The 16,181-nt window shown below is 39.6% G+C and overlaps 1 protein-coding gene across 2 annotated transcripts in view; it reads right to left on the bottom strand.

Annotated features, from left to right (window-relative positions):
• Nucleotides 1-15,720, bottom strand: part of mcu (mitochondrial calcium uniporter) — a 69,482-nt gene extending 53,762 nt beyond the window's left edge. Inside the window, exons 1-2 of one of the 2 annotated variants that reach the window (XM_052572138.1) lie at nt 15,557-15,720; nt 15,288-15,463 (exon numbers count right to left, since the gene is read on the bottom strand). In XM_052572138.1, the coding sequence (XP_052428098.1) occupies nt 15,288-15,407 (120 nt within the window). In that variant the 5' untranslated portion in view covers nt 15,408-15,463; nt 15,557-15,720. Of the gene's footprint in view, nt 1-15,287 lie in introns of both variants that reach the window. The other variant, XM_052572137.1, reaches the window with a different exon arrangement.
• Between the last annotated feature and the right edge of the window lie 461 nt (nt 15,721-16,181).

Raw genomic sequence — 16,181 nt, forward strand, 5'->3', positions numbered from 1 at the left:
TACAGATGCCATTTTCTTTCCCTAAGAGTTGTTCGTTCATTTTTGTATGGAAAAATGTTTGACTTAAGACAACTTTGTTGAAGTCCTTTTTGAAGAGCACTTGATCCACACTATAGTTTTTTTTTTATTATAGAGAAAGAAAGATTCACTGAATCACAGTGATGTATTGATGTTGGGCTACACAATCAAATCACTCGGAAAAGAAAATATGATATGGGCTTGATGAATAAGTCAATACAAAACCACATTAGTCTGGGACTAACACTACAGCAGCATGTTAGAGTAGACCTTGACAACAACCTGAGAGGCTAACTGCCAGAGCTCTTAACGTAAGGTGTTAGTGCCGATCAGCTGGCTGTAATATTTCACAGATCACACATAGATGAAGGGAGAGTGGGTGCATTTCATCAGGCTGAATTGGATCTTCCTGAAAAAGCACCGTGTTTCCACAGCAACTCCATGGTGACTGGGAAAAGTGTGAGGTCACAGGCGCTGTGAATGCCGTCTCTTTTCTCCTTGCCCACCTGAAAGCAGCTTGCCCTGAATGTTCATACTTTTCTTTCGAGCTGCGCGTGGAACACTTCAGTCTAGATTTGCATGCCTTTGTGGAGTCGCCGCAGGCTCAGTAATTTGCCAGTGAATCAAATCTTGTTTGTACGTGTCTGTTTTCTGTCTGGGTAATAAGAGGGAATCCTCAAGGATACCCTGGTGAACCAGAGATTTGGGCACTGAGGGGTTCTGTCAGAAGCACTGATCCTGGCTATAGATTTACTCGGTTTTTCTCTTTTTACTCCTACCTTGATTTTTTTCCTTCTGTTCCTCTTTTAGAAAGATCAAAAATACCAATCAAGACTGCAGAGCTATAGAGAAAATCCATTTGTCGGCTCAGCACTTGAAACGTGATACACTTTGAAAATATGAAGCAGTGGAGAAGAGTGGTCCTTTGCAACCATCATGAACTGCAGAACAGTTCCAAATCATTTGACTACCCTCTAAAACTGATTTGGGTTTTCTTTCACCCTGGGTTTAGCCTGTTGGGTAATTTTGATGTTATTAGTGTTTGGTAGTATTGTGTAACCCACGGCTCGGTTTAGATTCAATTAGGGCTGGGCGATATATCTAACGATATGATCATGCGCATCTAGTCAGTTAATCTGGTTCTGGGATTAGCGCTAAATCGCCATCAGCTGCTTTCAAATGGAGAGGCGCTTAATAGACAGAGCCGTAGATCACTGACAAGCTACGCAATATTGCGTTCTTTATCAAAAGCGATTCATCTGGGATAATGAATGCGATATTGCGTAGCTTGTCAGTGATCAACAGCTCGGTCTATTAAGTGCCGCTTCATTTGAAAGCAGGTGATGGCGATTTAGCGCCAATCACGGAACCAGATTTACTGACTAGATGCACATGATCATACTGTTAGATATATCGTCCAGCCCTGGATTCAATGACAGTAGAAATTCAAGATTCTTTATTGCCAATATACAAGTGTACTGATATTTGAGAAATCTTAACAGTGCAGTCACATGTAACTTAGTGCAAAAACATCTAAGCATCTACATCTGCAATACAGTTAACGATAATAGTATGACATTAGCAATACAATACAAAGAAAAGCAACACACACATACACACACACACACACAAAAGTGCTAACATGGCATACAAATGTAAGCCTCATGTACTCAATACTGTATTGCACAGTTGACACGTGACAGAAAAGTATGCATTGTTTGCATTCGAAAGGCTCCAGTTGGTGGACAGTTATTGCACTGGAATACTGCACAATATACATGATATTGCACACTATGATTAGGTGAGTGCAACAAAACGCAAACAGAACTGAATAATTTAAAGTGTAAAAATATGGAGTGAGTGCACACTGAGGTATACAGTGGGGTATTAACTGGTGTAGCTTAGGTCAGCTAGGTGCATTTCTCACAAATGATGTACCTCTTCACAAACTACCAAGCCTGCGGGGTTACAGTAACCTACTGCTGATTTGCAGTTTTAAAACTGGATCAGTCTACCAATGGTCATTTTGTCTCTTATCCAAAAACAAAACTGCTGTCTGAGGAAGAGGTTGTCTTTGTGAATAAATGTATAGTTTGTATGCACTAGTATTACTGCACAGAGTGCATCTGTAGTTTCAGCCTTTTTTAGTAAATGTACCGAGGTTTGCTCTGCTACCATTATTTCACATTACCTGTTATTAGCATTTGTTGTGCATGTAAACACAGACTCATTGGATTACCCACTGTGTCTTAGCCCTTACGTTCTACATTTCCTCGGTTTCAGAATGAAGGTCGCAGTATATTGCAACAGTCTAGTGGTTTACCAGTTGCTAAGGAAACTTGATGTGACGGTTTACACCAGGGTGACCCTCACACAGTCTGTTCTGCCTACTTAACCCATCTGAGAATTAACTGTTCGGGCCATTAATGAGCATGTCAGGGTTTTCCTTTGTGTTCATTTCTCTTGTGACACATAGAATCATGCACTTCAAATTCTGTGTTTGTGTGCACTAGAGCTCGCATGGCTACTTATTTTTTACTATTCAACTAGATGTCCACAACATTAGCCAGTGATTGCCATGCAAAACACACAGAGAAGTCCCACATTTGACAACCTAACCCCAAAGTGTTAGTACTTCTATTTACAGGAGCTTAAGAATGCATGCACTTTGACAGTGAAATTAACCTTGTATCATTATGAAAACATTCAAATTATGGATGTGCTATGCTATATTTTTTACAGACGTTCAGATACTTTAAATGATAAATACTATATGCCATGCCAAAAACAATCTGGTAGATTAAATTGAATAAGCATGCAAAAGTAAAAGTGTGTTTATTCATCCATCAGTGGTAGTGGGAATGCCAGTATCACTATGAGCAGGGCTGCAAATCTCCTGCTCAAAAGCCAAGGCTGACAGGATGATCCACAGCGCATACTCCCCCATCAAACAGGCTGTTTTCCCCAAAGACTAATTTGACAAACAACACAATTGTGCCTTAACCCCCTACTAACCAAGGCAACAAACAACTTAACCTCATGCTTGCAATTACAATACCCGTTTTCATTTCCAGTTACGGTTCACTGTGGGGCTTAAACTTAACGCATCACCAAACAAATCAATTGTTTTACAAACAGTTGAAAATAGTCTCCATGCCAATAATTCTCCAAGATGGCATTCATCCCCTGAATGACCTACTGTCTATCTTCTAGGGCAGAGTAGTATGACAGAATATAAATTAGTCAAGATTTTCCTGTTCATATTCCATTATATTTGCAAACAGAGAGCAATGAAGAAAGAAGGAATAAAGTGGAATGTGACCTAAACCAGTCGAGTCAAGAATTTCCAGCAATTGGAGGTGGAACAAGGAAGCTAAAAACTGCACTCTCTAGCTTCAGTCACTAGTGCCCCTCTTGAGTTCAGGGGAGTGAGCTCTTAGAAAATGGCCACCGTTACACTGGCACAGGTGTCCAACCGCACTCCCATCTGGGTCACCGCACCAATGTAACCCCTCCGGTTCTACTCCCATCACTCGCTAAGTGAGATGAGAACCAGTGATTCTATCATGGGAGGCGGGTGCTAACAAGGACACAAAAAAATGCCAATTCAACTTGTGTTGAGCAAATGCAGAAGAAACAAATAAATAATTGACAATAAATAGTCTCTCTTGTTTGATGCATTTAATTTGAAATGCAAATTAGCTTGAATCAAGTTCACCGAAATGAAATCTAAATTATATGAATAGACAAGAATTCCTGCAAGATTCATGTCAGATTATCGCTTGCTAAATTTGCTAACAGCAAGTTGTTTGGAATGGAGGTGATCTCTTGGGTTCACTCTTTGCACATTCAGCTGCAAAGAACATTCTCAATGGACAATGCACTTGCTTTAAACCTGGTCCTGTCTTCTTCACCTGTAAATTTTGAAAGCGTATGAATGTGGTTGATTCTGCATAAATTACTTTTTTTTTTCTTCTTAAGAATGGTATAATGAATGATTCCCAGATAAAGCTCTGGGGTCTCATTTTAAAAACTCTCCGTAGATTTAATCCTAAAAGGTTATGTAGACACAAAAGCTAGATTTTGCACCAGAACCAGTGCAAAATCCCTTTTTAAATCCCAATCAGTGGAAGATTGTGTGTACGTGCATTTCCACCTCGTCTCCTCCCCGAAATCACTATATATGGAGCTTAAAACGCCTAGTTTTACTATGCATAACCTCATCTGCATTTAATTTCCATGCTTATTCCCTACATGTGACACCATGTTTAACACAGAGACATTAAGGAAATATGAGATGGGGACTATAATGCCATTTGTTATGTTTTATAATAAATATATAAAAATATTGGTCCGTACATATTACGGCAAGTTTATTTTTTATAAATCACGATGTGCGTGGAAAATTGTGTACGCATGTTTCTATGCCCATTTTGTGCGTATGCAACGTTTATAAATGAAACCCCTGAACATTTCTTCAATGAGGTCCAATGTGAGACCCAATGTTCAACTCAGGGGCACTGTGCGGCTACAGAGTAATGAAACAGTGGGAAGCTGAGTCATCTACATCAGGAGCACCATTGCTCAGCACAGACACAGCGGCACATGTTGAATTAAGGATGAGAGCGGTGCACAACTGCCCTCATTATATCACACACTTTGGTTCAACCATGAGAGCTGCTTGAAGCACTTATTCTTATGACTGCTCATATAACATACAGTATAATGGAAAGCTTAGAAGGATAGTACTGAAAGCCATGTGGAGTCCAGCAGATACTGTCAGTACCTTCCTTCAGAACAAATTAACCTTCGGCTACATGGACATCATGAACAATTGCTTTTCTGAAAAGGCTCATATGATAGTACTACAGCTAACCCATATAGGTCTGACAATTAGGAAATGTGGGAGATCTCTATCTTTTAAAAACACTTTCAACCAACCACAGTGACCTAAACAAGCCCTATCATGTAGAATAACAAAACACCATGTCTTAATGACAACAGGCAAATTAAAAGTTCCTTTCCTCTGGGGTATCTTGGGACAGTGTAATATTTCTGTACATGGCAAACTTGCCTCTTGGATGTTTTGGATTCTGCATGGAGGACCCATGTTGATTTCTACATACACAAGAGAGGAAAATCAATTTTAATTTGACTGCTGTCATTAAGACAAACATGGTGGTTTTGTGGTCTAATTGACTAAATGGCACTTAAAATGAACATTTTTACAGTTAGCTTCCATTAACTGTCATACGCATGTTCATGAGAGAGTGGCATTCTAATGGATGAGGTAGGACGTAGTGAGAATATGCTAGGCTCACGAGAACCAAGTTTTGTTTAAAGGAGTCATCGGATGCCTGTTTTCCACAAGTTGATATGATTCTTTAAGGTCTTAATGAAAAGTCTATAACATACTTTGGTTAAAATTTCCCTCCATAGGGTGATGCACAGTTATCTGGGAGACTTTAGCCGCATTTGTCATGAAAATTGCTAACTATCACATTATTAGGAAAGGCGATTTGCAAAATTCATAAACTTATAATCACTTCTTCTGGAGGTGAAACTGGATCACGAATGTTTCACGTAAAAATACACATTTAGGTAGATTGGAGGACAAATTCCCTTAAAAAACAAACATACTCCACTGCTTCTTCAAATGTGGATCAAATGTTGAGAATAAATGCTGACGATGCTATGTTCATTATTACTTCCAGCAACAAACACCTCAATCGCTTAGGAGACATTGTTCTCTACAACCGCTGTGGCATCAAAACAATGGTGGATTGATGACAGTTCAGCTCAGCATCAGTTTGTCAATCAACAATCGTGGGAGTGGTCTGGGTCTGCATCACTCTGAATCTAAGAACGGCTTGATTTTCAGTTCAAACAATATGTGAAAGTTAATCTTGCATCCGATTACCCCTTTAAAGCAAAAGAAAACCAGTCTCTTCTTGGTTTATATCAAAATCCTACAACATTTGCTTACATCCTACATCATCCACTGGAATGCCACTCTCTTGTAAACGGAGGTACAACAGTTAGCGAAGCTAGCAATTACAGTTTATAAAGATTTAAATATTGATAATTGTCAAACAAATGCATCAATTCACTTCAGAAGGCCTTTATTAAATCCCCCGGACTCAAGTGGAGCACTTTTTATGATATATGGCGGCAGTTTTTGGGGCTTCAAAATCTTAAACCCCTATTTGCATTCTAACATTGTTTCACACTTTATACACTCAATATTACAAGTGTATACTGTTGCGTAACCAAGGTTAAAAGTACAGGTTTAATAGATGATAAACCAACATTAAGCAGTCTGAAAATCTGAGGCAGCATATTGTGCTGAAAACCATTCAACAGATGTTAAAAACCGATCTGGCAGATTAATTTCTGTCTCTCACAGGTTTCAGCTGCTCTTAAATAATTATACCATGAAGCATTGTGACTAATGTATCATGATATCATGAGGTAAATGTGGGCGAATCTCAGCCTTATAACAATTTGCTAAAGGCAAGATTTTGGAGAGGATTTTGGAAGGGGCATCGGTTTTTAATTTTTCCCACCTATTCCTAGTCACTTGAAGCGCAGAAAAATAAATAAATAAATAAAAAGAACAGGAGCACCATGTGACCATAAACTGTAACAGAGTGAATTAGAAGGAAAGTTTTGGATCGGATCTAAAGCAACGAGTTCCTTTGATTCTCCAAAGACTACATAAAAGAAGCCACAATCTTTGTCGGAAAATCATGGGATGCCAGGATAATCATACACTCTCAGCAGTAACTTTAAAGATGATGTGGATCAAAACTCTTGTCCACTACCAAGTTTACCCTACAGTCTAACTCAAACTAATGCACATGTGAAAGCACATCCGAATAGACCAAATCCGCACGTCGTTGTCTAAGCTTTAGTTTTCCAATCTTACATCCCCAGAGGAGGCACAGTGAGTCTGCTTTGTTACAGTTAATAAAATCATGCCCCAAAGGCTAACAGATCAGTTTGAAGGATGGTTTTGCTTTTCTTGGTTTTCCACTGGGTAAAATTTTCCTCATTCTTTTCATTTCATTCCTCAGTCACCTTTCTCCTAAACAACCTCCCCATTACCCAACATGCTTAGCTTTTGTGTAATTATATCGATTTCCTGTTGTGATGCAAAGCTTAAGTGGACGTGATCTAGCTCCACAGAGTGTGCCTCCCCTCCCTTTCCCGTTTTACTCAATGGGGGAGGAGGTCATGGTGCAGACAGCCCACCGAGACACCCACGACAGGCCTGGCAGGACAAGGAAGTCAGATGGGAGCTTGCAGAGCAACTGTGTCCTTGGGATATCGGAGTCAAATACACACACACACACACACACACTTCTTTAAACCAAAAACACAAACTGATCAGATAGCCGGTATGAAGTCACAGAGAAGCCTGTGGTTTTGGGTTTCACATTTGTCTACTGAATGCTGAAGAAATGGCCAGTCGGGGTAATCGACTAGAAACACAACATTGTTTGTTTACAGCTCTCTCTAAGTTCTCCACGGTAAATCTGGCAGAGCGCTGTTGTTGTGGTAACTCTTTACAGTGTAAACACAGATTGCAGGTCATCACGTGGATGCCAGGGCTTGTTTGTGTAATTTTAATTGAACTACTTAGCCGAGTACAATATGCAAGTAAAGATTTCCCTTAACCCCTCCGTTAATGATTATTCATCTTTAAGCATGCAACCTTTGTCATCGTACTCTCGATTGACTAAAACAGGTTCGATGAAGGTGACTTATACTTGCTGTGGAAGTTTTCAAAGCTGTTTACACGCTTCACTGAAGAGTACAACTTTAAAGGGGCAGTCCACCCACAGGAAACCTCCTTTTCCCATTCTTTTTTTCCCCCTTTTTTAACACAAATGGACAAATGTTGAAGAATGTACCAGCTACTCCTGTCCATTTAATGATCCACATTGTTGATCCTACCATTATGACAGCTTTTTATGATGAATGAGCTGAAATTTAAGTCATTATTTCCTGAAAAGTTGGCCTCCTGCTGTCTGTATCCAAGCAAGGCATCTTTAGGCACAACACCTTACATATGACATCAAATATGTTGCAACATCAATGCAATGAGACCAAACAAACTTTGGTAATTTGTAATATGCAAAGAATTCTGCTACAGAATAGGTGCAAATTTACAGGACTATTACTTGAATTCGGGGCTGTTTCCCCACACGAAGTTTATATCAGTCTTTAGAAACTTTATATAATGCACAAGTTACATGGAGTACCTTGATCATGTCTCTATAACATATTTTTATTCCCTTTTTTTACTTTGGAGCTCAGCCCAGATCCTCATTCACTTTCAATTCAGGGGGGGAGTAACCAGTACATCTGTCAGCATTTCTCTTTTTGGACTAAATACAGGTTTGGATGGAATGACATAAGAGTGACTAAATGATGACAGAGTTTCTTTTTTTTCAGATTATTATGCGATGTAATACTTTAACATTAATTTAATTCAATCTTCCTTCTGTCTGCCCATTGTGTGCGTTACATTCACTGAAGATGAGGATGTGGCCTTTTACATTGAAATACAAGGAAGAAGTATTTCACACAACATGAACTGTTGACATTACAACGGATCCACCACAAAACCATCTACCAAGGTCACTGTGTGTCACTTCTCCACTTATTTCCCCCAAAATGTGATGGTTTCACTTTAGATTTGGGTACATTTAAGTACTTTCTAAATTCCAAATCCAGCCCCTATGACCTTGGAGACAAGCTATCAGGGTCTCGGTAACATTCCCCAACAAAGTGAGTCCTTTTTGCGCAGAATGCTGTATACGGTGTCTCCCTTACATTTTTATTTGCAAAACAAACATAAGCCTGCAAATGTCAATGCCCTTCACTGTTAACTCTGCACATCCCACACAGGGGCTTCTCACAAACCTCCATAAGTTTGGACTTCAAACCAACACTGAGAAGAAAACCAAAATATAAAAAGTTCTAAATAAATAAATCCACCCTAATTAGCTCCACATGACCATTTTGAACAAAAAGGGAGGGGAAAGTAAAAGGTGGAAGGTGGCATGGGTCTTTGAAAAGGTAAATAGTGGTTACACCCTTGTAATGCTATGGCTAACTAGGCAGTGCATGCAAACAAGATACAAGCCATAAAAATCCTCTCATAAGAGTGACATGGGCTGGAAATGCAAATGGCTAATAAAGTAATCTCACTCAAAACCTCAGTAATATGCAAGCCTTTATGATGCAATCAATGCAAATCGGTTCATTTCCAGATACTCTGTGCAGTCATGCCGAATACAGACTTAACCAGAGATTTCAAAAGTACTGGTCCTTTACAAAAACATCAGTGTTCATCCCATGCAGTAACATTCCTGCATGTGTCAAATTCACTTCTTGGTTTAAAATGCCTGTACTAACAAGGATTTAATGCAGAGTGAACACATTGGTGTCAAAATACCATGTGTAATATGCTTCTATTTCTCAGCGTTCACTTGAATCCTTATTTGATAATGCTGCATACTTGAAACACTATTCACTTCTCTTGAATCCTTGTTCTGTAGTTTGTATGCACTCCATTTCTCAATTGTCATTTTTTTCTTAATAACTGCATAAAACAAGTAAACTCACAATTACTCTGAAAACACATATCATATATCAATAGTGATATCATTGACAAATACTTCAAGTCAACGAGATAAATAACGTTCACATAAATGATTTACTTTTGTTTAGTGAATATTAATATTAGTCTTCCATATTTTACTTGCATTCACAATTTCACATTGACTTTGGAAATTCTGGAAGCATGTCAAAAACGAGTTATAGGCTAACTAACACTCAAACATCTTCATTGCCTGTTTTTTAGATAAAAAGAAGCACGTGAAAGCAGGTGCAGAAGTGATAGAAGCAGAGGGGGTGCGGATGTACTGGTTGGAAATATGACCTTCAATGGCTAGAAATATGCATCACAGCAAACCTACAAACATATTATGTGTATAAAGCACATCACATGCAAAAGCACATGTAAAAACAATTACCAACCCAGTAATGCATCAATTCAGTACTTACATCAACCTATAGTAAACGTTCAACATACTGCATCCATCCGAATGGAATCTTAGCTCGGATGACCTTCGCCTAAAAGCCTGATTTACCCAGCTGATGCAGATCCTCGATGAACAGAAAGATTTGTTTTCCTGTCAAAAGTAATGACATTGTGGTGTGTCCAATATTCACCAACCAATCAGATTGCCAGGTTTTGTAATAGTGTGAGAATCTAGGGGAAACTTCAGAGCAGAGGGGTAACCAACCGCCTCCCTCATCCATCACCATATTACTCACACTGGCCTCCATTACTGCCTGCATTAAGCATGACTTGCACCTACGGGCAGTAGGAAAGCACAGTGTGCTGCCCAATAGCAGTGAAGATGTTGAGCTTTCATGTAAGAGCACTTATACTAAAAGCAGCTCTAATAACCTTCAATATTGTCACCCAGAATATTAAATATGCCCCTGTCCTCTCCACACTTAAACTGATTAAGTAGGGATGGACCTAAAGATGGCTGTAATACACAACATTGCATATGGGATAAGTGAAAAGGTCTTTCTTAAATTAAAGCTGAACTTTACATTTGCCATACATTGTGTGATTTGACAAATTTAATCAGAATCAGAGGCTCTGTTCCAAAACCTAATAAGCTGCCTGTAGGTGCTTTTCATCGCCTGTTTTATGAATACTATGGTCCACTTCCACTGTATTAGATCTGCCTCATGTTTCTGTTTATGATGTTGTCAACCACATGAATAATTGGAATCCTTTCATTTAAATATTTTGTGTTTAAGATACCCAGGGACACAATGTTGAGCTTTTAAGAGTTTACATCTACCTAAATGTATGCAATACTAATAGTCTATTGCAAAACTGCATCTAAAGATTTTGAATGATTAACGGCATTTAAAATCATTAAAAAATGATTTGTCAATTTTCCACGAAACTCTAAAATATTGTCCCATTTATTGTGTATAAATTTGTAAAAAAAAAAAAAAGAAAAAAGAAAAAAAAAACTTCAGAGGGGAAGACATTGTAAAAATGTAAGGGGCCATTTACACTACAGTGTTTCAGCCAAAACCAAGGAACTTTTTATGCATTTTGCCTGTTCGACAACTTCATCTTGGGGACTGAAAACGCATATTTTGAAAACGGCACCATTATCGTTTCAGTGTAAACACCCAATACGGGAATCTTTGAAAATGGTTATGTCATGCGCATGCAAAGTACGTGTTCGGTATGTAGACATAATGTTGATTTTAAAGGCAATCAAATAAACATACACAATGCCGGAGTACATGGTACTGTTGTTGCTCGAGAGTTTGCTAACGCTTCTTCCGCAAAGTGTGCATTTACTTCACCGATATTACAACCACATCATATACATCAACGAACTGTTTTGGAAATGTTGTCGTGTATACATGAAACCTTTTAAATAGGCAAGGGAAAAACTTTTCCGTTTTTGACCACACAAATGTCATGTAAACGTAACATGAACATGCACCTAAACATATTTTAACTAGTCAGTGTTTCCAACAGTAAAGGATAGATGTGTTTCTAAGGTCAGCAGCAATCTTGTATTGTTCCACAAACCATAAAAAGTAGACAAAATATGAAGCCACAGGAATATGTCATGAAGTTGCAATTGTCACTTTAGATACACAGCCAAAACAGCCTGAAACATAATTTAGGACTATCAGAAACTGATTGCAGGTTCAGTTCCGAGTTGCTATCTGCAGCTTCTAGAGTTTCCAGCTGGGATAATGAGAGTTGCAAGCTCTAGACCAACCTTCTTCTGTTCCTGTTATTCGAAATCACTGAAGACGCCAGTCAATCATGACAACAGTTAATCGGACCACTGAAATCCAAATTGGATTAACAAACTGGGAAGGGTTTATAATTCATATCCAGTTCGTTTAAAAAATAAAAATGGGAAAGCTAGTGGTTTGATGATGTTCTTGATCACACACACACACACACTTTTCATCCACTACTTAACAACATGATGTGATCGCTGGTAAGTAATCATCCATTTAAACACCAATAACAGATCTCACAAGTAATTAATCTGGAATATTTTGAATGAGCATGAACATTGTATAATGGCTATTACGACTGGAAAAAGATCTTATGGTCTTCCATAGGGCTAGAAACCAATGCTGCATGTTTCTTATACAAAATCTCTAAGGTATGCAAAGGGACACACTACTTATACTTCATAGGATTATATTGCAGCTGGTTCACCTTCCACATGTACTCGCTGCATATGCTTGAGGTTTGATTAAAGAGAGTAAACTTAAATCACTGCCCCGATTAAAAAGATCTGCCACCAGGTGATCAGATCTGATCACCAGGGTTTCATATTTCTTTAGATATTACTTTGTTCTTCAGTAGTCTTCATACTTGTCCACATTCTGAAAGGTGACTTTTCATCGAACCGATTAAAAAGCAAGCTAACAAGAGTTAAGTGCAGATCTCCGAGGCCTGGATTCAGAGTGAGGCTAAATATCTGACACCCTGACTGACATTTCCGCTAGTGATCCAAGAGGATGTTGTTTTGCCATGACACTCTCCACTGCTCATGTCCAGCTAAGGTTCAAAGTGCTTTTTAGACACTCAAAGCCTTGATATTTCTACTGAAGTGCATAGTCCTTAGGGAAAACGTTGTTCTGAAGCAATTCGTTAAACACCTCACAGCTGTGCTTTGGATGTTTATGATGAAAGGGTGCTTTGAGACTTGGTGCTCAGCTAGCATGTGATGAACAGATGAAGGCAGCATGGCCTTGCTGTCAGAGACCTGTCACTGCAGTGTCTCAGCCAGACAGGTTTGTGCCAAGTACCGTAAGAGGCCACGCATGCATGGTTTGGGGAACACACTATAAATACCAACAGAGCCACAACACATTACTGCCTAGAGAGAAATAAATAGAGGCACGCAAGCTTCATGATCAAACTGGGACTGCTTAATTCATAGAGGGATGTGAGAGTCTGCTGTTGTGATGCTCTGCCAATCTAAGGGGCATGGCTCTGTAAACAACTAATTGATTTATTTGTATGCTGCAATCTCAAAAGCAAATACTAGTTTAAGTTCAATTTACCTATATAAATAACATAACCCACAAACCCATAAAAACATAATTCCTGAGGAGAAACCATCAATGATGGAATCAGACAGAATTCCAGTATTTATCATAGTACTGTTTGGTTACCAGATTTACATATCGTGGAATTTAAAGTATACTGTACATATACAATTCACTGCAGTTTCATTGGGCATTTCATTTCCAAAGTGCCATGATATGTACAAGAAGAAAAATGTTGCCAAATTCATGTTCATCATTGATGTTTCAGAAAATACTAAGAACGCTTTTAGCGGTTGAGCGTGATTTGACCAAGTACAACTTGTTCCTGGATCAACATCCAACATTCACAGCCAACCAATCAGAATTGAGAGATAATTTTAAAAAACATCCTTGATAATCAGCTATCATTTCCCTCTGATTTTAGGAATAAATTAAGGATACGTTAAAGTTTAGGGGTAGGGATTGGGTTAAATCTGTATTTTTGGATAGTAATGCTGATCGAGGATCAACAAAAGATGTCTTACTTAGCAAAATTATGGCAACCCTTTTTAGCGCAATGCACTGGTAACATCACTATGAAAGTGTCGCAAAACATACAAGAAGCAATGCAATATCCTTTCGGCAGATTTTTTTATTTTTTTTATTACTACTATGGTGCAAAATTGCAGCTTGTCCAAAATAATTTTTAGTACAACGCTTGTAAGAATAGACAGACAGACAGACAGACAGACAGACAGACAGACAGACAGACAGACAGACAGACAGATAGACAGATAGATAGATAGATAGATAGATAGATAGATAGATAGATAGATAGATAGATAGATAGATAGATAACCATGCTATCCACTAGTTTAATTTAAAGAATATCACTGCATAACCATAATGCTAAGTTTTAGAGCTATATCTTAACGGAGATGCCAAAGTCCTTTGTTGAAAGGAAACTCATTGCATTCCTCCTCACATTTTCTCACTTTGATTTGAAAGTCATGTAGGTTGGAGTAAATAAAAATCTATGACGGTGTCTCAAGGACTGTCCATATGTTTTCTTTCCAGCTGAAGAGCTTCTAAACATGCTGGAGCGCCATTGAGTGATGCGCACTGGAGTTTGCTTAAAGGATAACCCACAGGCTTGCCGCTGGAAACGGGAAACACCCGCAGAAAGGAAGGGAGGGTTGTGTGAGTAAAGAGGAGGACTGACATAATTAAACGAAGAACTGAAGTGAACATGCATGCCCATGAGGGAGCGTACTCCTTTTTACCCAACAATGACAGTACTTCATACGAGCAGGGGGGCGTTACACATTCTTGTGTTAGGTCAGCGCTGTTTTTTTATTTGCCGTTCGGAGTACGCATGCGTCGGACGTTGCGTTGCGTTTTTAAGACGGCGCGTCAAGTTAAGAACAGTTCAACTTTATAATGCGTCTTGAAAACGTTTGAACGCAACGTCCTGTGTGAACGCAAGAATCCTGCCGCACTGTCACTCTCTCTCTCTCTCTCTCTCAGTGCACATACACACAATCGGACACTGCAGTGAACCAAACACACTCTCTCTCACTCTCACACACACACACACAGTCCGTCCAGTTCTGCAAACCTTGAAAGAACACGCTTTGCATGCTTGAAATTACTGAAGCGGTCCAATGCCATGTAATCAATCACGGAGAGAACATGATGTGTCTCAGAGTCAGCGTTAAAGTTGAGACCACTGTTGCTTTCAAGGTTATCCTGGAAGGAAATGCACGGAGCCCAAGCGCCACGAGCGCATCCGATTGCACGCGTGTGATTATGTGGCATGCATGCAAAGTTCAGATATAATGTGCATACACAAATCAAGCTGTGACATGGGCTGGCTGTATGTGTGTAATCGCCTCCGGTAAACGTCTTGTACATCTCGACTGAAAGTGCACTGGTTAATGATGCAGCACTGCTGGTCATCACTGTGCAATGCACGGAACACTCAATGCGGACAGAAACGTCCCAAAACACTTCCTTGGCGGGTTGTTTTATCAAACCCTCACCAGAGAGAGGAACCCAGCCCCCTTATCTCTCCCTCCACAACCCTCCCCTTGTCCAGCAGCAGCGGTAGCGGCACCCATGCTCGGTTGCTTTCCGTTCCGGGGACTCACCGTTCTCGTGCTCTGATGATGTCGCTGTGAGGAGACACCAAATGCGGGAAAAGCAGAAGAGGCTACGGCTCCGCTGCTCCGGGACAGGAGGAGGACCGATCTACACACTTTCGCAGCCATCTCTGGAGTGAAACCCGGCCGAGAGAACGCAAGTGCTGCGGGCGAACCGACTGAGACTGTTGGAGGAAAGGGAGGGGAAATAGGAAGGGCAGCTGGGCTGGGCTAATATTTCATACACACAAACGCGCACAGACACGTATACAGCTTACACAAATGTTTCACAAGCAGATTGCTGTAGTTCCGCGTTCGAAGCAAAAGCTCTTTTATTTCTAAAGCGTGAAATCTGACACAGTCCGACGGTTATATCTCATAACACACACTAAAATGTCAGTTTAAGGAAGTCGTAGCCTGAAATACCACGGTCTCTAGGACAACATGAAAGGAGCGTTTTGATTGGCCGAGCGGTTACCTGCTGGCACCGCTTTCGAACTCTTTTCGTCCAATGAGAAGACGCGCTGTTCTGTAGTTTTGACAACTTGAATCGAAGGTCTGTTCGACCAATCAGAGAGCGCGGGACGCTCGCGCTCCAATGTTCTTTCTCTACTAAGGAAAACAAAAAACATAATACATATATTTAGGGCTCAAGCCCAAAGGGCGAGAGGCCTATTGTTTTCCTTAGGATTATTTTTTATTATTATTATTATTATTATTATTATTATTATTATTAGGGCTCAAGCCGGAGGGCGAGAGCCCTATTGTTTTCCTTAGGATTATTTTTTATTATTATTATTATTATTATTATTTTTTTCTAACGTTACGGGGGCTTTTGGGGTCCTTAACATGCTCGAAAACTCTTGAAAATTGGCACACACATTGGAACCTGCGGCCATTAGG

This window comes from Carassius gibelio, chromosome B13, assembly GCF_023724105.1.
Source record: "Carassius gibelio isolate Cgi1373 ecotype wild population from Czech Republic chromosome B13, carGib1.2-hapl.c, whole genome shotgun sequence".
NCBI classification, from domain to species: domain Eukaryota; kingdom Metazoa; phylum Chordata; class Actinopteri; order Cypriniformes; family Cyprinidae; genus Carassius; species Carassius gibelio.